The sequence below is a fragment of the Salvelinus sp. IW2-2015 genome, linkage group LG5, assembly GCF_002910315.2.
Source record: "Salvelinus sp. IW2-2015 linkage group LG5, ASM291031v2, whole genome shotgun sequence".
NCBI lineage: Eukaryota > Metazoa > Chordata > Actinopteri > Salmoniformes > Salmonidae > Salvelinus > Salvelinus sp. IW2-2015.
In genome coordinates, this window is record NC_036844.1 from 18,169,399 (window position 1) to 18,195,815 (window position 26,417).

Genomic DNA, 26,417 nt, shown 5'->3' on the forward strand with positions numbered 1-26,417 from the left:
AGAACAAATGAAATAGTAAATATCCATTACTCCAGTAGTCCTGTGCAGTTAGAACGAAGGTTATATCACCTTAGAGCCGGGAGTGGGATCTGCTCACATCAGAGGTAGCCATCTAGGTAGCCTATGTTGACCAACAGGCACAGTCTATGACAGTTCTCAAGGAGTAAGGTTGATTTCGGATCAGTTGATGAAAGCGCGCCCTCCGATGAAGTAAGCCGCGTTCACTTCTTTTCATGCTTTTTCCACAGCTGGCCAGAGTTTCTCTCTCCTTTCTCTGTCTGCTTTCGAGAGGTATTCAGCAAACCGCAGATTGTTATCGCGTAGGAAAGTAGATTTCTTGGCTGCTTTCCAAATGGCATCCCTGTAGATCCATGATGTGAACTGGAGAATGACACCTCTGGGCTTGGAGTCACCCTGCCTTCTCGTGCCGAGGCGATGTACAGTGTTGACAACATCTGCTAGCCTTCTCCACAGGTAGGATAGCTTGGCAGACTTTAATTTGCTCTTGTCGCACGCCTCGGGAACTCCATACAGTCTTAGATTCCACCGTCTGGAATAGCTTTCGAGTTCCGCGATTCTTCTTTGGCACAAGTCCATCTTTCGCTCCTCCTTTCGACATGCTTTTCAATGTGGGCGACCTTCTTCTTAACGTTCTTGATTTCCATGCATGCGAAGTCAAATGTTTTTTTTAAGCCCTCGATTTTCATTGCGTTGTCGCCAACCGTTTTCTCTATGGCATCGGACCTTGCATTGATGAGCCTGGAAAGAGTGGCGATAACATCATTATTGGCAGCGGCATCTGGGCCCAGTTCAAACATGCCTTTCTTGGAAGCTGGAGGTTTGCTTGGGGTTATAGGCAAAGAAGGAAAATCCTCATCTGACACGCAAAGTGTCATAGAGTCTGTCAGACCAGTATAGTTGTGGCAGTTGTCAATCAAAGCATTTGCCTCCTGTGTAATGACATTAGATGATGCCTGAGCATTGCTAGCTGAGGAGGTAGCCATAAGATTTCTCTTTCTGTCAGCGTGCTGTGACATTTTGGAAAATATCATCTTAAATCATCAATAACCTGGTGTTTTTAGCAAGCAAAGTATTCATTTGGTAGTTCAAAATAATACACTTTTCACTATCTTTCGAAAGTTTGTAGGAAGCGTGCGCTCAACCTGCCATCTTGGAGCCTCTCCTAAACAACTCATTTCCACATGCCCACTACATTCCTTTCAACACACCCAATCTTTGACACGCCCACTACTTTCCTTTCGACTCGCACATACTCCGGTCGCCATATTGAGTGACAGCTACCCCCTTCTCGGATTTGTTCCAACTAGGTACCACACCTGATCAACTGAGCTAATTGACCAGTTCAGTGATTTCCTAAATTCAACACACCTGGTCTTCCAAGTTGGTTAAATCAAAAACATGACCAGCGTTGCTTACCCTTGGTCTACAGGTAACGCTAAAATTTGGGGATTTTTTTTCCCATAGCATTTGCTATTATTTTTGCTTGTCTGAAAATCATGAACTTTACTACCAGTACATATGATGTCCTCCAATATTTTTATTTATTTTTCCTGTTGAAGACTTATTACAGTAAAGTACACACATTAAAGGGTAAACAAATATATGTTTTAAACAACAACAACAACCAAAAATTTGACAATTAAACTTCAAGGAGTTGGGCAGGGTTGTCAAACTCATTCCATGGTGAGCAGAGTGTCTGCAGGTTTTCCCCTTTAAATTAAGGCCTAGAAAACCAGGTAAGTTCCTTACTAATGAGTTGACCTTAATTCATCAATGTCAAGTACAAGGGGGAGAGAAAAAACACACATACTTGGCCCTCTGTGGATTGAGTTGGACACGTGGAGTAGGGCATTCAAGGAGTTGGTTTGATGGGAAGTCGTAATGCCATCGGCCTTTTTCCCAATATGTCATGACTTAAATGGGCCACCTATTGAGATGTTCATTTTGTTACACACACCTTTTAAGTAAATCCGATGTTAAATGAGGTGAAAAGGAGACAGGAGTGCCACTTCAGAAGTTGCCCAAAATACTTCTCCAGGTGTATGACAACACCGCCACCCAGTGGCTAGTGCAACATCCCTGTTTCTGGTTCAGATTTGAGTCACTGAACGCCTTCCGACAGAGACAAAACATGTCACGTACGTAACGGTTTGAATTAGCTGTTCATTTCACAAATTGTGGATCAACTGCTATATGATTCCCGTCGTGTTGTTGGCCAACAACCCAGAAAGATGCCACAGAAAACACTGGGATCCATTGTAGGTCTGCTTTGCATCGGGACCTGTTTGGTACAGGTAAGCTGCAGTTTGCGTTCATAGCGCGGTAAGCGCTTTTAACCAAGCCCGTGGATCGCAGCTGGATCCTAGGCCTTCTATTGTGCCTTTTTGTTTCCCCACAAAGGAACTTGGGCATGGCTCGCTAGCAACTCCAACTTTGGGTGACGTCAGTTTGGACAAATCGTGTGTTTGTTGATATATTTATAGTTTCTATGTTTATAGCTTGAAATACTTAAGATATTATCCGAAGTTCTGAAAGTATTGGTAAGATTAGTTGATAAACCACCCATAGCTAGCTACCCTAACGTTAGGTTATTTTGTCTGGTAGAGCACCGCAGTATATTTTTTTGCTTTCGATATTTTGAATTTGCTAATTTGTAATTTGTTCCTAGGATGATGCCAGTTCGAATCAGATGATGGTAGAGAAGAAGGTTCACACTTTGTTTTTACCGATAGATGGGTTTTTCCTTAAGAGGGTAAAAAGGAGAAAATATGCTGTTTTCTTGCGCTCCGGTGGTGTAGGAGACCTTAGTAAAAGTACAATACCGGTGATTGCGTGAAAGTAAAACAAATATATACATTGTGTTCCAATTCAGGAGAATTAGACCTAATATAAAGATTATACACACTACTTCGGGCCTCCAGTAGCTGAAGGCCCAATATTGTTGGGATTACCTTTTGGTTACTAAGAGTGTTATATTTACCCCCCCCCCCCCTCATCCATGCTGTATTAATGATATTTCCAGTTCACCACTTCTCAGATTTATTTAAAAAAAAATATTAAAATATTTTTTTATTGGCATATTTCTTGTGATAGTTCTAAATGTTAATAACTCCCTATCCATATGATCTACAGACAAGTGTGGTGGGTTCCTTTACCTCTCATATGAAAGGTACACTTAATTTTTCCAAAATTCCTTTCCTTAATTTTTTAAAATCAATTTATCCTGTTATTGCTGTGGTTTTTTTGTTTGCATACAGATTTAATTTTCAATAGTTTCTTATCCAAATGACCTATGTGTAAAACCACTTGACGTTAGGGCAGTCCCTCTTATAGGCTAGGTGGAAGTTTCAAACGGCTTATACCAGTCTCCACAAGCTTTGATCTCCACAAGTGCATATGTTTTAGGTGTTGTGCCCATGACATTCCTGTGGAAGATGTAGTTTTTCAGAAGGGGCAAGAAATGGGTATCTTGGCTCTGGTTATTGAATAGCTTAACATGGTAGGCCTACTTCTCGTGAGAGAATAGGTTCTTACCCCGGTGTCTTGGCTAAATTCCCAATTTGGACAATACCATAATGTTTGTAATCATTCCTCTGACACGTAATTATAGCTCATTCAATCAACTCTCCACCCTATGCAACTAACACTTGTGTTGGACGCAAAAAAAATATTTTATTTAAACTACTAATAAAATATTTACGTTTCGGGCTTCATCAATGGCCTTCATCAAAACAATGACAGACGGAATGGACAAGTACATAGGGATTAGGGAAGACAATCAGCTGGTGGTGCCAGTGAGAGGTGTCTGTCAATACAAGTAGGTCCACAGGGTAAGAGGTATTGTGGTCAATGGCTCCACCTAGTGGTGTATATACATGATGTGAAGTATGTGCAATATTGAAAATATTTTTCAGCTTTAGATTTCAAAACCATCTTCATATAGAGCTACAGAAATGTTGATCTGTATGTGAACAAATAACCACAGCTGTAATAGTATAAATATCTGTAAAAAATAAATAAAAGGAGGTATTTGGGGAGAAAAGAAAAGGTGTACCCTTAAGACAGGTTATAGCTCATGGACAGTGAATTATTGAAAAAAGGACCAACAATTGGAAATATTCATGAAATCAGAGCAATGGAAATTCTAATGGGTGTACTATGAAGGAGGGAGGTCTGTGACTTAACATCAAGTGGTTTTACAGGTACAGTGCCACAGACAGAGGTTCACCACGCTGTCTGTGTGGGTGGACCAATTCAGTTTGTCCGTGATGTGTACGCCGAGGAACTTAAATATAATGTTTACATACCCTACATTACTCTTCTCATATGTATATACTGTACTCGATACCATCTACTGCATCTTGCCTATGCCGTTCTGTACCATCACTCATTCATATATCTTTATGTACATATTCTTCATCCCTTTACACTTGGTGTATAAGGTAGTTGTGAAATTTAGGTTCGATTACTTGTGGTTATTACTGCATTGTCGGAACTAGAAGCACAAGCATTTCGCTACACTCACATTAACATCTGCTAACCATGTGTATGTGACAAATAAAATTAGATTTGATTCAGTAAAGTATTCCGACCCTTTGACTTTTTCCACATTTTGTTACAGCCTTATTCTAAAAGGGATTAAATATGTTTTCCTCCGCAATCTACAAACAAGTACCGCATAATGACAAAGCAAAAAACAGGTTTTTAGAATTTTTTTCCAATTTATTAAATATTACATCAGTGGGGGAACAAAGTATTGATACACTGCCGATTTTGCAGGTTTTCCTACTTACAAAGCATGTAGAGGTCTGTAATTTTTATCATAGGTACACTCAACTATGAGAGACGGAATCTAAAACAAAAATCCAGAAAATCACATTGTATGATTTTTTAAGTAATTAATTTGCATTTTATTGCATGACATAAGTATTTGATACATCAGAAAAGCAGAACTTAATATTTGGTACAGAACCTTTGTTTGCAATTACAGAGATCATACGTTTCCTGTAGTTCTTGACCAGGTTTGCACACACTGCAGCAGGGATTTGGCCCACTCCTCCATACAGACCTTCTCCAGATCCTTCAGGTTTCGGGGCTGTCGCTGGCAATACGGACTTTCAGCTCCCTCCAAAGATTTTCTATTGGTTCAGGTCTGAGGACTGGCTAGGCCACTCCAGGACCTTGAGATACTTCTTACGGAGCCACTCCTTAGTTGCCCTGGCTGTGTTGTTCGGGTCGTTGTCATGCTGGAAGACCCAGCCACGACCCATCATCAATGCTCTTACTGAGGGAAGGAGGTTGTTGGCTAAGATCTCGCAATACATGGCCCCATCCATCCTCCCCTCAAACGGTGCAGTCGTCTGTCCCCTTGCAGAAAAGCATCCCCAAAGAATGATGTTTCCACCTCCATGCTTCACGGTTGGGATGGTGTTCTTGGGGTTGTACTCATACTTCTTCTTCCCAAACACGGCGAGTGGAGTTAGACCAAAAAGCTCTATTTTTGTCTCATCAGACCACATGACCTTCTCCCATTCCTCCTCTGATCATCCAGATGGTCATTGGCAAACTTCAGACAGGCCTGGACATGCACTGGCTTAAGCAGGGGACCTTGCGTGCGCTGCAGGATTTTAATCCATGACGGCGAGTGTGTTACTAATGGTTTTCTTTGAGACTGTGGTCCCAGCTCTCTTCAGGTCATTGACCAGGTCCTGCCGTGTAGTTCTGGGCTGATCCCTCACCTTCCTCATGATCATTGATGCCCCACGAGGTGAAATCTTGCATGGAGCCCCAGACCGAGGGTGATTGACCGTCATCTTGAACTTCTTCCATTTTCTAATAATTGCGCCAACAGTTGTTTCCTTCTCACCAAGCTGTTGCCTATTGTCCTGTAGCCCATCCCAGCCTTGTGCAGGTCTACAATTTTATCCCTGATGTCCTTACACAGTTCTCTGGTCTTGGCCATTGTGGAGAGGTTGGAATCTGTTTGATTGAGTGTGTGGACAGGTGTCTTTTATACAGGTAACGAGTTCAAACAGGTGCAGTTAATACAGGTAATGAGTGGAGAACAGGAGGGCTTCTTAAAGAAAAACTAACAGGTCTGTGAGAGCCGGAATTCTTACTGGTTGGTAGGTGATCAAATACTTATGTCATGCAATAAAATGCAAATTAATTATTTAAAAATCATACAATGTGAGTTTCTGGATTTTTGTTTTAGATTCCGTCTCTCACAGTTGAAGTGTACCTATGATAAAAATTACAGACCTCTACATGCTTGAAGTAGGAAAACTGCAAAATCGGCAGTGTATCAAATACTTGTTCTCCCCACTGTACATTCAGACCCTTTTTCTATGAGACTCAAAATTGAGCTCTGGTGTTTCCATTCATCATCCTTGATGTTTCTACAACTTGATTGGAGTCCACCTGTGGTAAATTCAATTGATTGGAGAGGATTGGAAAGGCACACACCTGTCTATATACGGTCCCACAGTTGACAGTGCATGTCAGAGCAAAAACCAAGCCATGAGTCGAAGGAATTGTCCATAGAGATCCGAGACAGGGTTGTGTCGTGGCCCAGATCTGGGGAAGGGTACCAAAACATTTCTGCAGCATTGAAGGTCCCCAAGAACACTTAAATGGAAGAAGTTTGGAACCACCAAGACTCTTCCTAGAGCTGGCCAAACTGGGCAATCGGGAGAAGGGCCTTGGTTAGTGAGGTGACCAAGAATCTGATGGTCACTCTGACAGAGATCCAGAGTTCCTCTGTGGAGATGGGAGAACCTTCCAGAAGCACAACCATCTTTGCAGCACTCTACCAATCAGGCCTTTATGGTAGAATGGCCAGATGGAAGCCACTCCTCAGTAAAAGGCACATTACAGCCCGCTTGGAGTTTGCCAAAAGGCACTTAAAGACCATGACCATGAGAAACAAGATTATCTGGTCTGATGAAACCAAGATTGAACTCTTTGGCCTGAATGCCAAATGTCATGTCTGGAGGAAACCTGGCACCATCCCTATGGTGAAGCAGGGTGATGGTAGTATCATGCTGGGTCTGAATACTTATGTAACTGACATTTCAGTTGATTTGTAATTAACAAAATGTTAACTTTTTTTGCTTTGTCATTATGGGATATTGTGTGTAGATTGATGTGGGGGGAAAAACTATTTAATACATTTTAGAATAAGGCTGTAACATAACTAAATGTGGAAAATGTCAAGGGGTCTAAATACTTTCCGAAGGCACAGTATGTCATTTGGATAAGAAATTATTTAAAAAAAGATCTGTATGTGAACAAATAACCACAATTGTAATAGGATTAAATATGTATAACATCTAAGGGGAATTATTTTTGGGGAAAAACTAAGGTGTACCTTTCATGAGAGGTAAAGGAACCCACCGCTCATATGGATAGGAAGGTATTGAATGTTAGGTATAATTTTAATAAAAAATGGCAAGTTACAARGTATATTTGTAGAAAACGGTGAGCACTGGCGCAAATGAGAGCCATGAGCGTACAGCCGTCGCTTGCGCCTCATCTCCCTACAGTGCGAATGGTGCGCATCAGTTATTTCAGATGGTGTCAACATAATGACATTTTGAGAGTAGAATGTTTTTTTTAAGTCACAAGAAGTGACCTTGTCAGTCGTTCTATTAAAAATCTCCCCCAGCAAAGAACCCACCCCTACCTTTCCCACCGCTGCTGAAAAATATCCTAGGGGAAACACTGAAGATCATAGGCAGGGGTGGGTTCTTTGCTGGGGGAGATCTTGTAATTTTTACATAACACATTCAAAATAAAGTATCACATTTCAAAATGTAATTGTTGTGGGGGGGACAAAGTTGGCTTAAGTGCTCTAGATCATTTAAGATGCACTATACAGAAATCTAATAGTTTGCCTACAGTAATTTCAGTTTGTAACAAAACAAGTAAGTATAGTGTAGAGAATAATTGTGCCATCTAATCTGCTGTGAAATATATTTTCCATAACAAAAAAATATTTTATTTCCAACTGTTTGAAGCTGGTGTACAAAAGTGAGACGGGGAAAAACTAAACGGGAAGCATAGAAATAGCGCACTTAACAGATCTACCGCTTCTTAGGCTTGGTTTCAATGAGAATGACAGATCTATAACTCACTTTTCTATGTGATTTTTCAGTTCTCCAAAAAGAACATTATTGCAGCTTTAATTGATTAAATCCTGTAAACACCAGGTTCTGCTGATGGCGCTTTTTTAAGATGGTCCTTTAGCCTCAAATGTATAATATCCCCCCCCCCCTTTTTTTTTTTTTTAAACCAACAAAGTCACTTGAAAAATGGGATGGATTTGAAAAAAGGTTTACCCTTGCTCTCTACCGTCATCTGATTCTACTTACCACTCATCTTCCTAGGACCTTCAGTGGGTGAGGTACTGACYAGCAAACTTCGAATATCCAAACTGAAAACAAATTTGATGTGGCGGTCCACTAAACTAGCTAGCTAATGTTTGCAAGCATAATATTTTGTAGACATACKGTGAGATTTTATCTGTAGCTACTGGACAATTTACTATTTTGAAGTATACAACAAGTCACTTCGATAACTGGCTGTTAGCTACCACCAGTAAACACAGTGTGCAAAAAAACTGGTTAGCTGGCTAGCTAGCTTTCTAGCTAAGTAACTGCACTTTTCCTTTTATGTATTTGTTGGTAGTGGTGCATATAACTTGCTGTAACTGTTAGCTAGCTACTGGCCACAAACCAGTTTTATTTAGCCTATTACAGTACCTGGTTAAAATGCTACTCCGCTAGACTTAGTTAAAACACCTTGAGTGCATTTGGCAGCTTCTATGATATGTTTGTATAATCAGGGGATGTCCCTTACCTGTCAATGCAACACCTACAGTGCATTTGGAAAGTGTTCAGACCCCTTGACTTTTCCCACATTTTGTTACGTATATTCTATACTTTCTATACATATTCTAAAATGTATAAAATTATTTCCCCCCCTCACCAATCTACACACTACCCCATAATGACAAAACAAAAACAGGTTTAGAAATGTTTGCAAATTTATCAAAAAGAAAAAACTAAAATATCACATTTACATAAGTAGTCAGACCCTTCACTCAGTATTTTGTTGAAACACCTTTGGCAGTGATTACAGCCTCACTGTCTTCTTCGTATGACACTACAAGCTTGGCACACCTGTATTTGGGGAGTTTCTCTCATTCTCTGCAGATCCTATCAAGTTCTGTCAGGTTTGATGGGGAGCGTCGCTACACAGCTATTTTCAGATCTCTCCAGAGACGTTCGATCGGTTTCAAGTCCGGGCTCTGGTTGGGCCTTTTCAAGGACGTTCAGAGACTTGTCCCGAAGCCACTCCTGTGTTGTCTTGGCTGTGTGCTTAGGGTCGTTGTCCTGTTGGAAGGTGAACCGCCATCCCAGTCTGAGGTACTGAGCGCTCTGGAGCAGGTTTTCATCAAGGATCTCTGTACTTTGCTGTTCATCTTTCCCTTGATCCTGACTCGTCTCCCAGTCCCTGCCGCTGAAAAACATTCCTACAGCATGACGCTGCCACCACCATGCTTCACCGTAGGGGTTTCCTCCAGACGTGACGCTTGGCAGTCAGGCCGAAGAGTTCAATCTTGGTTTCATCAGACCAGATAATTGTTTCTCATGGTCTGAGTCCTTTAGGTGCCTTTTGGCAAACTCCAAGCGGGCTGTCGTGCATTTTACTAAGGAGTGGTTTCCGTCTGGCCACTCTACCATAAAGGCCTGATTGGTGGAGTGCTACATGAACTGTGGGACCTTGTATAGACAGGTGTGTGCCTTTTCAAATCATGTCCAATCAATTTAATTTACTACTGGTGGACTACAAGTTGTAGAAAAAGGATGATCAACGGAAACAGGATGCGCCTGAGCTCAATTTCGAGTCTCATAGCAAAGGGTCTGAATACTTTAATGTAAATTGGGTATTTTCCGATAATGGTTTTATTTGCAAAAATTGTTTAAACCCGTTTTCACTTTGTCATTATTATTTTTTATTTTATTTTTTTATATAACTAAGCAAGTCAGTTAAGAACAACTTCTTATTTGCAATGATGGCCAAACCTGGGCAACGCCGGGCCAATTATGCACCGCGCTATGGGACTCCCAATCACGGCCGGATGTGATACAGTTATGGGGTATTGTGTGTGGATTGAGGCTTTTATTTAATCCATTTTAGCATAAGGCCGTAATGTGGAAAAATGGAAGGGGTCTGAATACTTTCAGAATGCACTATTTTGTCATTTGATTTAACGCATTGAATGCTATTTGAATGTTCATCCACAGTGAAAGTGGGTCTGTGACTGCAGGCTTGCTTGTTAGTGTTTTGTGCAGTAAATGCCAATGTAACTTTGTCAAACAGCTGAGCATGTTTGCATAATCCTGAGATTTTCTCCCAGTTGTGTGTGTGTGWGAGATGTCACTGAATAGCATGCCTGTGTGTTTGTGTTTAGGGTAAGGAGTTCTGTTTTGGAGTGAACAATGAGCAATACCGGTGTGAGATGGGGTACTGCTGCGGTGAGACGGAGTGCTGCACCTACTACTACGAGCTGTGGTGTACGTTCGGAGTTTCCTCTTCTATCCTTGCCTTTCTAGCACCACTCTGTCCCTCTTCCCATTATTTATTTTCCTCCGATTTTTACATGATGTATTCTTCATTATGGGAATCTCTGAATTTGTCACTTTCATTGAGTCACTCCAATTTGACAAATAATCATGTAGTAATGCTGAAATCAATAGCGCTGAAACAAATTAGCATTGGCCAAAATGAGTTGATTGAATGTAACTACATGATTTTATGCAGGGTTCTGGCTGGTGTGGACCCTCATCATAATGCTGAGTTGCTGCTGTGCCTACCGTCACCGTCGGGTCAAGATGCGGCTGCAGCAGGAGCAGCGCCAGCGCGAAATCAGCCTTATGGCCTACCAGGGTGCTTCTAGCTCCTTCATCTCCCCTCCACCCCTCAACCTAAGTGAGTTTCTCAGCACCAACTGGCTACTTATTGCACCTACTACATTCCTGAAATGACTTCACTTGTCCCTCGTGAGTTAACTGTTTAGAGTAATTAGGCCTGGTGGCTTGGAGATGCTTCTTAGCAGATTCAGAACCACACCTGACAATTAGTTATTTAGTTCAACACCAGCTAATCCTATCTAGACCYTGTTAACCCTTTACACTTGTGGGAATTGGCCTAAATGGTTAGGGCTACATTTAAATGTTCTTACAAAATAAATATTAAATGCATAAGCATGGTAGCATTTGAAAGGGAACAGTTTGGAGATTACGGGAAAATTATTAGACCAAAGTTGAGGACACAACAGATCACCTGAAACCAGACTGAATCCAAACATTATACTGTTGATTTTATGTGCATTTTGATATTTACTTTTTTTCGCTGCATTTCTTGATAATGAAATCTGAAAATACTCTGGATACATTCAGTAAAGTGATAAAAATATTCCTGGAAAATCTGGGGTAGGTGCAACAGACAAAAAAATGACAAGGATTTGAGTGAGAGGATTAACTGGTGTCTCCATGTGGCCACACACCTCTCCAAAGTYTGAACAGTTCCTAGGTCATTTCAATGCAATTTTGACTAAAAGAAGAGTCTTCCACTAAAAAGTTATATATATTTTGCTGTGCTGTTGAACTAGAGCAAGCACACTTCTAGTTGTTTAGAATACTGCATCCCCGCCATCACACAATTACTTTTTACGCAGTCCAAAAACGGCCAGTTTTTATAAATCACAATGGGGTCAGGTGGGCATCATTTGAAAGCTTCTTCTATTACCAACATGACAAGTTTATAGGGTTGTCACGATACCAGAATTTTTACTTGGATACCAGGTTTAGTATCGCAATACTCGATAGCATCATAATTCCCAATACCAAAATGATACCACAGCAAAAAAATAAGGCATATTAGCCAAAGTCACGGAATGGTACTTGATCCAGACAGATTAAGTCAGCTACAGCTCTGTTCAATCATTGCATCTTTTGAGTTTAAAATCATTGCAGTTGCATTTAATTACGTCGACATTTGAGACGTCTGTGTATGCATTAATGAATCAATTTATACAGTCAATTTTACTTCGTTTTTACCAATCTAACGACATAATGGGAATCATTTATTTGAATGGTAAATCTCTATAGATAAACTAGGTACATCAAGATGTAGCCTAGGCCTATCCACAATACAGGTCAATTTATATTCAATAGGAGTGTGCATGCATTGAGTTAGAGCTTGTTTTGGCTGATTTCATGGGGCAGTTGACAAGCTGTTTCCCTTCCATGTGGCAGTTTATTGTACTGATCAACAACATTTGCCTAGACGTAGCTTATTTTATAAAACTGTGTGCTGTCTCTTTAGCTAGTAATGACGTCATTTGCGAAGCAAGAGGGGGGCGGCCTGTCGGAGCACAGTCAGTTCGCTGAGGCAATAGATAATCTTTGGGAGAGACGTGAGAGAGACCGAATAAGTGAATGAATTAAGTTTTTGGTGGCAATCAGCATATTTTGCATTATGGTTTGCATATTATGACAAAGTACTAGGGTAATGAATTGATTTTAGCTGTCAGCTAGCAAGGAAATTTAGCCTACAAAGCTGGAAACTACGGGTATCTTCGTCCATTGTAAAGGGTTGTAGCCTGTATGGACATTGTTTTGCGAACAGTAATTAACAGTTTCTACATGCTGTGTCACATTATTCAAGCGTGTTAACTTCTGTGGCGCATGAGCGGGGAGCTAACATGATGCAGCRKAGACTCCCAGTGCAGGCTAGCAATGAAGTGGAGCAGGCACGGTACGCACTATAATAAGGGGTTGGCTGCGCTGATAGACAGGCTTGACACGTTTGACGGAAGTAAAAAAATAAAAWAAATAAAAAATCTAGTACCGAACCATTTTTCATGTTCTACTATCGAAAAAGTACAGAAGTTTTGATTTACCGAAAACACCAAGCTAAGTTATAAAATACGATCTTAGTGTCAGGCTTTTACAGGGCAATTCTGAGAAACAGATTGTAATTTTGATACGCGTAGAAAGGAGTCGTGCATGTTCTGCAAATTTTCTTCACAATAGACAAACGGGCTCATTCTGTTCAGAACAACCCAGGGTAAGACGCCATGTCATCTTGTAACTGTACATCAAACATAGCGATCAGAGACGTTGACACGGTATATGATATGGAAATGTGAAGTTCGCATTTGGACTCATGGCTGTTTGGCTTGATTGTATGACATCGAAAACGGGATTTATTATAATCGTCTCATCTTTCAAAATACAGAGTCCTTTTAATTTACAGCTTTTCCCTCAGACAACAAAATGTAGCAAAAGTTGCCCAATTTGCAGGAGGGATGGGGGCAACTTGTCATGTGCTGTGRTCAAGTTTCAGAACGGTGGTCAGTCAAAACCTATACAGCGCAGAGCTTGAGCTCTGACGTCATTTATAGCATATTACTGTACAGCCACTTCAATCCAATTCAGGTGGTATCGGTGACCAAATCTGCAATTTTCAAACCATATATGGGTATGAGTGTAAAGGGTTAAGATGGATGACTCCTGTGTGTTTGTTTATTTACACCCAGGGTTCTGGACAGACTGCAAGCTTCCTGACTATGAAGAGGTGGTGGGTCATCCCCCGACTCCCCCTCCGCCTTACTCCGAGATTCCCCCAGAGACCACCACTGCTATCCTGCTGCCCTCCATCCAATCAGAAGCGGTCGTGGTGCTGGAGCCCCCAACAGAGGACGCGCCAAGAGAGGAGCAGACCGCCAATTCGTCATCAGACGAAGAAGCCGCGTCTGTGCCCAGCCAATCAGAGCGACCGGTGGAGGTGGACCCTGAAGGCCCATTGGAGGAGCTGCTGACCCGGCGCAGGCACGTGACGGGCGACTCAGGGATTGAGGTGTGCGTTTGCCAACTAGATGAGGGCTCTGGGCCGGAGGAGGACGAGGAGCGGGTGTGTCAGGGGGCCACGGGGGACTGCTGCTCTGCCTCTGATCACCACCACACCCTCAGACACAAAGCGAGAACCCCTGAGCCCCAACCTCAGCCCCAGGGTCAGACCACCAGCACCGGAGACCGCCTGGTCTGAGCTCCACCACCTACCATCCCAGAGGCTGCTGTTGCTGCCCGATCTGTGCTTTAGTGAGGGAGACCCAGGAGAGCTCTTGTCATTGTCATCATAACAATAACTCCGACACCACCAGCAAATGAAATGCCCCACAATAACTCATCAAATTAACCAGGTTGTCCTGTTGTTTAACATCCTTCTCAGTTATGATCCATATAATGACAATGACAAAAAGAAAAGCTCTTATTTGAGAAATATGATTTTTCGTGTGGCTAATGGCTTAATTGTTTAATACCCATGGTCCCTCTGCTTTGTTTAGTTCTTAACAAGGGGATGATGAGGAAAAATGCTAAGTCTTCCTGGATGGGGGAGGGGCTGAGGCTTCTAGAGAGACCACCAGGTGGTAAGAAGAGGTGTTGACGCTGGCACAGAATTGACTACATCTACCCACCCCCACTGTCTGGCCTGGACATTTTCTTCTGGTCCTTCTAACATTTCACCTACGTGGGGACAGGACAGTATACCGCAACAGTCACCAACCCACAGGCCTCTAGGCCCCAGCACATAAGGGTCAAAACAGAAGATAATGCTTCAAGACACAATCCTGACCTGAGGGGACTGAACAAAGTGTACGAACTGTGACAAATGGAACTTGTTTTGTTTTTGTAAGGGTGTGTACTGTGTAATCTAGGAGACAGCTGCAAAGTGATGTCACCCCTGAGTCATCTTAGCCTGTGCCTGGTTTCCTCGCGGAGGGACAGCAGGGCTATTTGCATCCAGAGAAGAGGCTGGGAAGGGGAAGTGAAGATGTGCCTGTCTCTTATAGGCTCTCCCTCTCTGGACTGTGTCCCAGTAACATCAGACTCCTCCCCCTGAATCCCCCCGCTTCCCATCCCTCGTGACTCCTCCAGTACTCCGGTCAACACTTGGCCAGACTGAAATGTATTGAATGGACTGGAACAGACGTTTTGATGTGCGGCCAAGTTCTGTCTGTGGCCAAGTGAACTCAAGACTGTAAGCTGTGACATTATCCCATCGCTGTGCCTGCAACTTGGTGTCTATAAAAAAGCCTCGTGGTGGTTGACCGTGTGTGTCCCAGCTCGGCAGTGATATTACCAGGAATACTGAAGGTTCAGCTCTATAGTACTTTGCTCCTTTATCATTTTCTTGTCATTGTTTTACTTCTCTCTAAAACCAGCTTTGGCTGAGGCCATCTTACCCACATTAATAGCAACACAGCTCTACCAAAGTGCTGCTGTGGGTGTATTGTGTGTTTTATAGGATGTATAGAGGAGTAGTCTTATTTAGCGTAGCCACAAAGTGCCCTGGCCCCTGGTGTAATGCACTCAACTCACCAGGCTTTAGACCACTTTTATAAACAATGCACTAGGATTTTGCATAGAGTCATTTGTTTGTGTCTGTGTGTGGGTAGTGTGTTTTGATTCGTCGTGTCTGAAACATAAAGCGACACACACCCAGGCCATTGGCCCCAAGCTGGCACTTATGAATCGGCTGCTGTTTTGATCCAGCAACAGCCAGAGCCTGATAGTGACACAGCTTCACCACGAGTCTCCTGGTCGTGTGGGGCTCGGACTGAAGTGAACCAAGGTTTTAAGTATAGACACCCTGTACCTAGTTTCATCATGTTATGACTGCACTGGGCCTGCAGTGTGCTGTTGCGTTCACCCTTGGCTTGCGGTGGTGTGTGAACCCTATAGGAGCAATGCTAGGGATTTGTGGTGGTATTTTCCATTCAGTGGGGTGGGGGTGGCTTTGCTATGTGTGTAGTGTTAGCATAGCTGCACACTGATAAACTGCATGTTCCTCGGTATTGTGCGTCGCTTGCCTAAGCATGTGTGTCAAAGCGTAGTTGTAGAATCGGGTGTGGAGTGCATGTGATCTTACTGTGCAGTTCCACCAAGGAGAAGAAGAAGCACCACAAGTCCAGCTGCTTTTTTGGTGGGGGGGGTTGTTTAAATGGCAGTTACGTTTTATTATTTAGGGTATTGATTTGCTTTCATACAGCACTGATCAATTAGGTTATGGACTGATGCACTGTTTATTATTAACGTCTAATGAAAAAGGAAATTGACACAGATTTATTCTGAATATCTATCCATAAATATGTAGGATCTTAATTTGATCACTCTGTTGCAGGATAACTTTCCTGCAATTCAGGAAATGTAAAACATTTGGTGCATTTGAGATTTTAAAATTCACATGGCACTCACACATCTGAGTTATCTTTGTTGCAGGTGCATGGTAACAGTTGAGAAAAAATAAGAAACCTGCACACTGCTCTGGCTAGTATCACTGCTCTTTATTAAGCTTTATGTATCAGCCTTAAGGCCTTTTGTACTACAAACTTTAATAGAATACTTATGAAATGCACATTGTTATATTTGGTGACATGTTTATTTTCCCTCGACTCCAACCCCATTCGATGCATTGTACTGGGTGGAGTGCAGCAATGTCTACATAAGGGTGCAAATAAAAAATACAAAAGCTCTGGGGAAAAAATTGCCTTGAGGCAGATATGTAAAGCTTAATAAAGAGCAGTGGTACTTTTTTTCTTTCTCTCGTGTATTTGAGATTTAAAAAGGATTCTGCAGTTTTGTAATTTTCACTTTGAAATTTCAGACATGATTGTATCAACCCCTACAAAAATGTCCATGAATTATATTTTCACATTTCCTGTTGCTGCATGATTATTTTCCTGCTGTAGCAAACTGGCTCAAATGTAAGATCCTACATCTAAGTTGTATGTCTTCAACAGTGTGAAGCCTTGATACTGTAAAAGTAACGTTTTAAAAGTCGTAGAGCATAGTCATGCACACAGTCCTGTTCTCAGTCTCACATTAGGACAACATGTTTTTTATAAGACACCTTAAGCTGCCTTGGTAGGTTGCTAGGGAACAGACATGAGGATCGAGCTGCAGAAGGCCTATGAACAGACTCCGTTTAGAGGTCATTCTGAGGCATAGGGAAATGCCTTACTACGGTGGTCAGTTGAAGTTGGGTACAGGTAGACTAGATGTGTTTTAGGCTTCTGTATTTGATGAGTAGGCGGTTATATTTCAGACCTATGCTTTTTGAAGATGGCAAAAATGTTGAGCATGTATTTTTTTCCCCCCTGGTAGTCCAGAGGAGTCCTTTATACAAATGGAGTCTGAAGTGTAAGCGTTTAACATGTATTGGTCAGCGCAACTTGTTGTTCTATGATGTGGTAAACTCAGTGAAACCACAAACAAGATCATGACTCCCATATGTCGCAAAAACTGGCCTGTAGAATACGCAACATTTATTTAGTCAGAAAACGTGTATGAGAAATTCCCTTATCTGTGGTCATGTAGAATTTTTATCTTAGGTACCCCTATTTTGCGTAGATAAAAAAAAAAAAAAGTTTAGTTAAAGGATATGATGGAAATTAGTTTGATATTTGAACTGACCTGAAAGCATGTTGAATTAGTAAATGGAAGAAAAAAAATGTTCATGAATGCTTGTTTTGTTTTCTTGTGATTTCATATGATATGTTTTTTTTTTATGGTTGGGGAGGCTAAAGTGCATTCATTTTGATGCAGTATAGATGAAGGTAATGGAAATTGAAAAGGTGTCTTCTTGTTTTTGAAATGAGGATAATGGGGACCCATAGTTTCAGTCCCATTGCGCACTCTGCTTACTGGTCAAGATTATTGCCAAACAAACTTCTTTGGCTTTCACATGTTTACCTAGATAAAGGGCTATCAGTCAATCATGGACACACATCCTTCCATTCATCTGTTCTGTAATTTTCTTCTTTGCCTACAGTTGCAGACACGGTAATATCTGAACATAATTGTTTGGATATCTTTTCTGTAGTAAATAATAGGCTATTTGTAAAAAAAAAACTTTCTTTACAAATAGCCTATTTTTTTCTTTTGGTTTCAATGTTCAGAAGCGTGTATCTCTCTTTTCCTCTCAAGCCCCCCACCTGGTCCACATGGCCTCTCCGGTATACCAGCAAAGAGGGCACAAGCTAGGTTCAGTGGCAGGTTGGGTATATGGTCCCTGGTGAGGTAACTATCCCCAGGTGTGATGATTGGGGGGGCTTGAGTCATGGCTCATTGCATCCCTCTGGATCACGAGGAACCCCTCCCCCTCCAGGGGGCCCGAACATGGTAACAGAGAGTGCGTGGCAACCCTCACCAATGTTTGTCTTGCCCACGCATGTACTGCAGGCACAGTGCACAACTATATTTTGAGATTGTTTGCCAGTACCAACCAATTACTGTACTCAACCCACACGTGACGTCTCACTTACATATGCATACTGTCCTATTGTCATGAATAGCAAACATGTGTTTTTTTTTATGGACATCTGTATTTGACACTGATCAGAAATCTACTATTGGCACCAGTGCCATCAGTTGTCAGCTCAAGTTTCATTTACCTTGCTCACTAGGCCAAAGCTCTGTCATTGTATAATATCCTCCTTTTACCTGAAGTGTTCCTCTTCATTTCAGCTACACACACCTCTGTAATATACTGTACCTGACTAGGCTATGCAAAAACATAAACCCACTGATGTATGCTGCAATAACTCCTGTCTGTAGTTGCCAGTACAAGCAATATTTCTGTCACAATGTACCTCAGTTGGTATGTGTAATGTCTTTGTTTAAAAAAWWTATATATATTTAACAAAAATGAATGGTTATTATTGCTACTGTCATTTGTGTGTATGCTTTAAAAGTAAATGTGTATCTACATGTTACCTCTTGGTGTGTGGGGAGAAAAGATGAAGCCATTCTAGTAAATGTTTCACCTTTCTGTTCATCTTTAGTGACATAGTGGATAGAATGTGTTGCTCTCATTCTAATCTGCTAAGAATATTACTCTTGCTTTTATTATTATGGGGGGATACATCTGTTTTGGTTGTTAAAGTAGTGTTTTGAATGCTTTTTGTGGGATTAATGCCATTTTGAATCTTTCCTCAGACTAACATTCTGTTTGCTCTGTGGGTACTTTTGCCACTGGTCCATCCCTTGTGTGTTGCACTGTCATGGCGCATTGGGTGTCTTTGTAAACCGCAGCACGTCTGTCCTTTGTTTTTAGTGTTTGAGGAATTTTCAATGACTAAATAGTAATAAGTTCTTGCCTTTTTCTCCTCGATTGCCCAACCTTTTGATATAGATAGCGACTGCGACCTGTATCAAGTATGGAAGCCAATATAACCCAATGCTAGATGGCAGAGTGGTGACACCTCAGCTAGCTCAGAAGGTTTTTAATTTTTAGATGGTCTCACTTAGGGGTGGGTTGCACTTGAATTATACGGCAACAATGTACTTGCCCCATAATCAAGGATGCCCTGTAACCCAGATGTTGCTTGCATTTCTCCCTCAACCATAGTTGGATAATGTTAAGCGGATATTGATTCGCGTGGTAAGACTTTTCCAAAACGGCACAAATACCCACGCTTGAAAAGGAAGCGGTTGTCCAGAAGCGCATACCCCTATCATTATCACCTAGAACAAGCCAAAACAATTGGGGAATGCACTGAAATGTGTGGTACATTTGAATGCTTTGGTTTAGTGGGGGTCTGCTGTGTACTCTCGGGGTCATTTGTATTTTATTTTTTATAATAAAACAAACATTGGCACTCAACTGAAGTTGTACTGTCGTTTTTGCTTTGAACTTTCTAGTTGATTGCTGTTGTTTCTCAAGCCTATAGTGTTGGCGTTTTGATATGCTCTCAGGTAGTCTAACATACTCCACAGTAAGRGGTTCCCCACCCAGGCATCTGAACCAGTTGAGCTATTGCTCTTGAGGAGCATCAGAAGGCAGAGTGAGATGGTGCCTGAGGCACGTGGCTCAGTCATTATTGAGGAGTACCCAAGACAGCCTCTAACATGCTCTTCTTTAGGGACAAAGTCACAAATGTAGTAGTCCCACATTGCCAGATATGCCTAAACGGATGGGGGCAAGAGTTCCAAGCATAATATTAGTGCAGAACACAAACTTAACCATGTGTGGTTTCATGATATACAATCGCATGACTTGAGTAGAATATTTCCTTCAATCTTCAGTGAAGGTAATACAACATTACCTGCTATCATTCCTACTTTGACACCCATTTGGTTGAAACTAGGCCAAAGATATGATGGGACTCGTTCGTCTCTACGGTATATCTTAATGATCATTATCCATTTTATTTACCTACTTTCCCATATCCCGAGCCGACATCACTAAGGGTTGTAACTTAATGGCAAGAAAAACAAGTTTACCATCAATATAGTAAACAAGCTCCTGTATTTTACATATTGTGGAAAGATGAGGCACAGACCCGAGTGGCTTAACAGGAGTAAAAGGCTGTCATACAGTGAAGACTGGGGAAAAGGCAGCATGTGCAATGCACTGTCTTCAAACACTGCTCATGAGACGAGACAGTTTAGATGCAGTGTGAGGCGCAGTGGATTGTCTTGTTTTTCTCAGAACGTGGAATTAAAATGGATTGTGTCTGCAGTATCCCGTTTAAAAACAATCCATTTCAGAGGGACGCTATAATTCAATGTTCCCAACCTTTTTTGGTTACTGTACCACCAACTGAATTTTGTTCTGCCCGGAATACCCCCTCGTGCATTTTACCAGTAGGCCTATGGTCTCATGAGTTAAGTACCCCCTCGGGGTCCAAGTACTCCTGGTTTGGAACCACTGCTATCATTTATTGAAATTCCTTTGAAATGTTAATGGTTAAAATTCTGAGGTCAGGTCTGGGGAAAAACAGTAAGGTACACATTGGTTTCGAATCGAAACCACTGGCGAGGGCGCTCTGGTAATATGCCACAAAACCAAAACAGTTTGGGTGGGTGCAGAAAAGCAAAGGGGCACACCCTAACTTGAAGTTAAGTCTAAGTCTGTAAGATCAGGCAACTCAAATAAATGAATGCAACCAAAAGGAGAGGGATTGGTCACCTTTTCATTTCATATACAGAATAAAAGAAAAACGACCTAATCAATCTTGACATAAATAATGGTAAAAAAATTACTAGTCTAGCACCTTCATGCATTCTACTTTAGATTCAGTTTGACAACAAAAGCATATTCTCTGCAACCATACATTTTTCAAACTAATAAAATTGAGTATAAGAATTAATTGAAACCGTCTGAATCAATTGAAATGCACAAAGACTTACATTGATTGCAAGCACCATAGAAATATGACATGATGCTGTTTCTAGAGCGAAGCAGAAAAGCGACGGATCAATTGCCAGATTGGCCATTGAAAACATCTTTGGTGTGACACGGTTCAAGCGCTGATGGGACCTGGTCATGTGGGCTGTAGAGTTAGAACACATTGGTTACTTTGTCCCTTTGACATTCAAAACCCTAAAACTGAGTATAAATCCATCTCCCAAGACCCTTAAAAAGACAACCAAACTATTAACCAGCAATGGCACTGTCTGACAACACAGAGGTCATTTTCACACAGTAAGTACATAATAATGTAATGAAACAGGCAGGGAGCAGGTCTCGAACCCTCGACCTTCTAGCCCGAGGTCCGGCGCGCTATCGACTGTGCCGCAAAAGCATGCTCGTGCAGCAGAGTCGATTTCCGCGCTTATAAACCCAGGGTCGTTACAATAATAATAATAATAATAATATGCTCTCTATATTTGTGTAGAGTAAGGCCTGGTTGGTGAGAGTAGGGGTGGGGACAGACAAACGTTCTGTATGTCTACTCATGGCAGGGGTCAGTGTGGTTGGCTACTGTAGTTGAAATGCATCCATCCGCTGCTCAGTCTTTCCCAGGATTCACTAGTGTTGTCCCAAGGGTACCTCTGTCCGTCAAGCATATTGGTCTACATTGGGAGGTCAGTTACATTGTCTCCATCTTGCCAGTCATTTCAGTGTCTCAGTGCAGTTGTCGTCAGACTACAGTAGTGGTTATGATGGGAGGCCTCCCTCCCGCTCTTTTTCCCCTCTCTCCGTCTCAGTAGAAGCGTTTGCGTCTGTTCTCGTTCCAGTGGCTGTAGACGATGAGGCCGACCACGATGAGCAGGAAACAGCCCAGCATGGAGAAGAGGATGGTGAAGAACATAGCAATACTACTCCACCCTTCTTCATTCTCACCCACTGACACATAGAGAGAGAGATGTTAGTATGGATAGAAAGTGAAAAATAGTGACAAGGAGCCATAATAAGTAGGCCTTGTCTGAGCCAGAACAGCCTATCTCCTGTTTCTGTAGCATGAGGCAGCTTGATGTACAAGTACACCCCCTGGACAGGAAGGTAGTTTATCACATGGCCTTACCCCCAATCCATCTCTTTAATGCTGAGTGACAAGCAGAAAGGCATCAGGTCCCATTTTTTGTGTCTTTTTGGTATGACCAGGGATCGAATCCCCAACCTTCTGCCAGTCTCAGGGTAGACACTACATGCCACTAGGTTGGTTAAAGAGCCCTAATAGTATAACATCATTTGATAGTATATGTATTTGAGCTTTTTATCAAGAATAACTGTTATTTGAGTAGAGTAACGCCAATGAAGTGTATGTTCTTCTGTTTGTGTGAGGTAGTGAGCCTTACTCTTTAGTAGGTCCATGTTATCTACACTGGGTAGAGTGATCTCATCTTCCTCCTCCTTTTCCTCTGTCTCACTGCGTAACACAGTCAGCTGGTACAGTTTCAGGGAGATCACATCGTGATTGTCTGTGGAACAGACCGTTTCAGTCATTCAAAGAAAACTGCAGCAAGAACACCTTCAAATGGACCAAAATACAATATCTTAGTTCCCTATTAGACCACATGCCCTCAATTTGCCTTATGTGTGACATGAATTTCATTCTGGGCAGTGTAGACACAATGAGTACATCAAAATAAATGATAGTGATAATCTGGGATGGTCACGTCTCACTTGAAATTAGAGACCTCAATGAAACACCACGTAGATGAAGTAAATGAAAACTAGGCGCTAATTCATGGCAATAAAACAGCTGATTTCATTAATGCTACTATGTAAAACACAGTAGAGGGGAGTACTACCAGAGAGATCTCCAGTGACGGCCGAGGCTCCAAAGTAGTAGCCCTGGGGCAGCCGTACCCCCGGTATGTCCAGGCAGTCCCTCCATTCATGCTGCCCATCAATGTCAATCATAATCTAGTAGAGATAGAGATTAGGAGTATGGTTAACAGGGTCAGCCAGGTCACCCGTGATACAAGTCAGTATTCGACATCCATCTATGTCTGACGACGCAGGGAGATGACGTGGAAACCGACCACTAGGTTCAAGTACAGCGTAGGTCTTGGTTTTGCTAGGGTGCTGTGGACAGGGATGTCATACAAGCAAGCCAATACAGCAAGCATCTGCCTCTGGTGCCAAAGGTTGTAGGTTCGAATCCAGCAATATAACGTATATATATATTTTTTAAGCCTATCCCAAACCTTAACCATTCGGACTTAATGCCCAAACTTAACCCTAACCTCAAATGTTAGTTAATGCCTAAACTTAACCTTAAACACATTGAAATTTGACATTTGGAACAACTTCGACATTTTACATTTTGAGAAACATGGATGAACATCTAATTCTGACGTGAGACTGTGAGAGCTAGTTGAACAGAGTATGTTCACTACCTAGCACAGTCAAAGCATCATATCTCTGACATTCTCTTGCAAAGTTGAGTTAACGGGTGTGAATGAAACAATTCACTTCAACAGATTTCTGTTTGTATAGAAGTGACCCAATATACAACTTGGATGAAATTAGGCATTACATTATTATTTAGTTAATACACAATAACTTGGATAGTGATAACATCGTAGAGTCGTTAAAATGTATGTGTGTGTGTGCCTGCTCTCACCGTGAGCCTGCGACGGACATATCTGATGAAGATGAAGGTGTCGTGGTTGAGGTTGCGCACCATGGCGTTGCAGCCGCCCAGCTCAGTGGGACGCCCGTCTCGTTCGTGGTCGTAACTAATGCTTCCGTTCCCCACCATGGCCAACACGAAGGGGAAGATCCTCTGGTGGAAGGTGGGAAAAAAGAAAGGAGGTACCAAATAGAGAGAGATAGAATCAGAACAACAGGTAAAAGATGCAGCATCCACAACAGTACAATACTGCTGGTAATATTTGCCTGAGTGACCTCATTCTCTACCTGATCCCCTACTCATTCAAATGCAAATTTTTATTCAAGGTGCAACCAATTGTTAATAGATAGTAAACAACAACAATATGGGGCAGCATGTTCATTAGGGGGTTGATGAGAGTAGCTAAGGAGAGGGGTATGGGGGGCATTTGGTATGGGTGGTCCAAACATGGGGTACCTGTGTGCGTGTGGTGTACCTCGTCTTCTGTGCCTGTCTCCATAGGAATGCACAAAACAGAGAAGCACAACACAAGGCCCATTACACAGGTCTGTGAGCCCTGCCCAAAACAAGCACTCCCAACAAAACCTCATAAATATTCCACTGTATTGGCTTGCTTGTATGATTCAGGTCTGTTTTGAGGTGGGAAGTGTTGGTTGTCAGTTAGCTAAGGCCCCTCTCAGAGCACAGGAAGATCATGACATGTTGACCCAGATTTGACAGGATATGACACAAACACTGCTGCCAGACAGTACAATAAAATAAAAAGGAAGTGGTTGAGATAAAGTCCTATAATTTGTGACATAACATGTAACAGTATTGTAGCTACTCCTTCCCTCCCCAGAAACCAGAAACACATAGAAGAGGTTGACGGGTATATGCACACACTGTACCTCAAGGTGTTTTTCCTCATTGGGGTACGTGTCCACAAATACACCCAGCCCTGTGAAAAGGTCCTGATTCCCAAACACAGGACCTACACAATGACAGAAATGCATTTATACAGTTGCATTGCATTGTACCAACACTCTGGTATTTCTGTTGGAACTACATTGTGGGACAGTACCTTTCTGCATGCGCTCCTTGGTGTACCAAATTGCCAGTCCATCCCCATTCAGATTCTTCTTGCCTTGGCCATGAATCTTAAAGTGCACTTGTAACTCCCAGTCCCTTAGGTGACAGGGCTGGCCACACAAACATACATAGATATGACCATTTTGGCAAAGCCATGCAAAATGTGACATGCATAGAGAGCAGTGGAGGCTGGTGGGAGGAATGGCATCAATGGAACGGTATCAAACATATGGAAACCATGTTACACTCCATTCCATGAATGCCATTACAATGAGCCCATCCTCCTATAGCTCCCCCCACCTGCCTCCTCTGATAGAGAGAATCAGTATCAGTGATGTAGACTTAACAGTGTGCAATGTTCTGTACTCACAATGCGGCTCCACACTGCCCCCTGCTTGCTCTGCATGTCTGTTGTGAGGCGCACCTGCTCTGTGGTTACCATGGCATCGCCCATCAATTCCCAATGGGAGGAGCTGGACGACCCCACACCTAAGCACACATTATTTGCAACACACATAGAACAGAAAAGACGGAGGGACAGTTGTCATATTATATAAAACAAGTTGTACATAGCGTAGAGCCTTGATGTAGTGGCAGCAAAAAACGATCTTACGAGTATCAACACTCCACAGTCAGTATAACATTGTTGCAATGTCGAATATACAGCATTCATTTCAGCGTTCTCACATTATACTATAATAAAAGGGTGATACAATGGCGCTAACGTTACCTTGATAGGGTTTTGACAATGAATGCTCCCTTTTCAGAAACTCCTCCATTTCATGATTATCATCGTCGGCAAAAGATCGACAAGTTGTAATAAGAATAATCACAAACGTCCAATATGTTTTTAGAGCCATGGTCTGACGAAGAAAAATATCGGAGAGAATATTTAATATCTGTCAGTTGTTGTTTGTGGCGGCGGCCATTTTAGATTACGACTCCTCCCATTCAACCAAACAACGCCCTATGGCTTGTGATTGGTTTGTAGGGCTGCATTGCGTCTGGTTATTTGTTCACTCGGCTGTCAATCACTTTACACTTTCCAAATCAAATACAATTTTATTTATCACATGCGGCAAATACAACTGGTGTAGACTTTACAGTGAAATGCTTGCTTACGAACCATTCCCAACGATACAGAGTAAAAACAATAAAAAATATATATAATAACTAACACGAGGAATAAAATTAAATACACAAGAATGGCGCTATATACAGGGAGTACCAGTACCAGATCAATGTGTAGAGAGAGGTACAAGGTATTTGAGGTACACTCTTAAGAAAAAAAGGGTTCCAAATGAGTTATTCGGCTGTCCCTATAGGATAACACTTTTTGGTTCCAAGTAGGACCTTTTTGGGTTCATGTAGAACCCTTTTGGGT

At 42.0% G+C, this 26,417-nt stretch overlaps 2 protein-coding genes across 5 annotated transcripts; one reads left to right on the forward strand and one right to left on the reverse strand.

Annotated features, from left to right (window-relative positions):
- Positions 1-2,054: 2,054 nt before the first annotated feature.
- Positions 2,055-19,758, forward strand: LOC111964011 (WW domain-binding protein 1). Of its 2 annotated transcripts, XR_011479875.1 has the most exons (5): positions 2,055-2,315; positions 10,499-10,601; positions 10,849-11,016; positions 13,631-17,986; positions 18,022-19,758. XR_011479875.1 is itself a non-coding variant. In XM_023987655.2 (4 exons), exons 1-4 carry the CDS (start codon positions 2,253-2,255, stop codon positions 14,137-14,139), a joined length of 843 nt encoding a protein of 280 aa, XP_023843423.1. In that variant the 5' UTR covers positions 2,055-2,252; the 3' UTR covers positions 14,140-19,758. The 2 variants fall into 2 exon arrangements, 1 of the variants encoding a protein (XP_023843423.1); XM_023987655.2 differs by having other exon boundaries at positions 13,631-19,758.
- Positions 19,759-21,052: 1,294 nt separating this feature from the next.
- lman2la (lectin, mannose-binding 2-like a) lies at positions 21,053-25,993 on the reverse strand. Of its 3 annotated transcripts, none has more exons than XM_023987658.2 (9): positions 25,764-25,993; positions 25,404-25,522; positions 25,026-25,143; positions 24,853-24,935; positions 24,419-24,451; positions 23,954-24,115; positions 23,136-23,250; positions 22,680-22,802; positions 21,053-22,121 (listed from the first exon to the last, which is right to left on the reverse strand). In XM_023987658.2, the coding sequence occupies exons 1-9, from the start codon at positions 25,891-25,893 to the stop codon at positions 22,039-22,041; spliced, it is 966 nt and encodes a 321-aa protein (XP_023843426.1). In that variant the 5' UTR covers positions 25,894-25,993; the 3' UTR covers positions 21,053-22,038. The 3 variants fall into 3 exon arrangements, with proteins under 3 accessions (XP_023843426.1, XP_023843424.1, XP_023843425.1); XM_023987656.2 differs by having other exon boundaries at positions 21,053-22,227; positions 25,764-25,992; XM_023987657.2 differs by lacking the exon at positions 24,419-24,451 and having other exon boundaries at positions 21,053-22,227; positions 25,764-25,992.
- Positions 25,994-26,417: the final 424 nt, after the last annotated feature.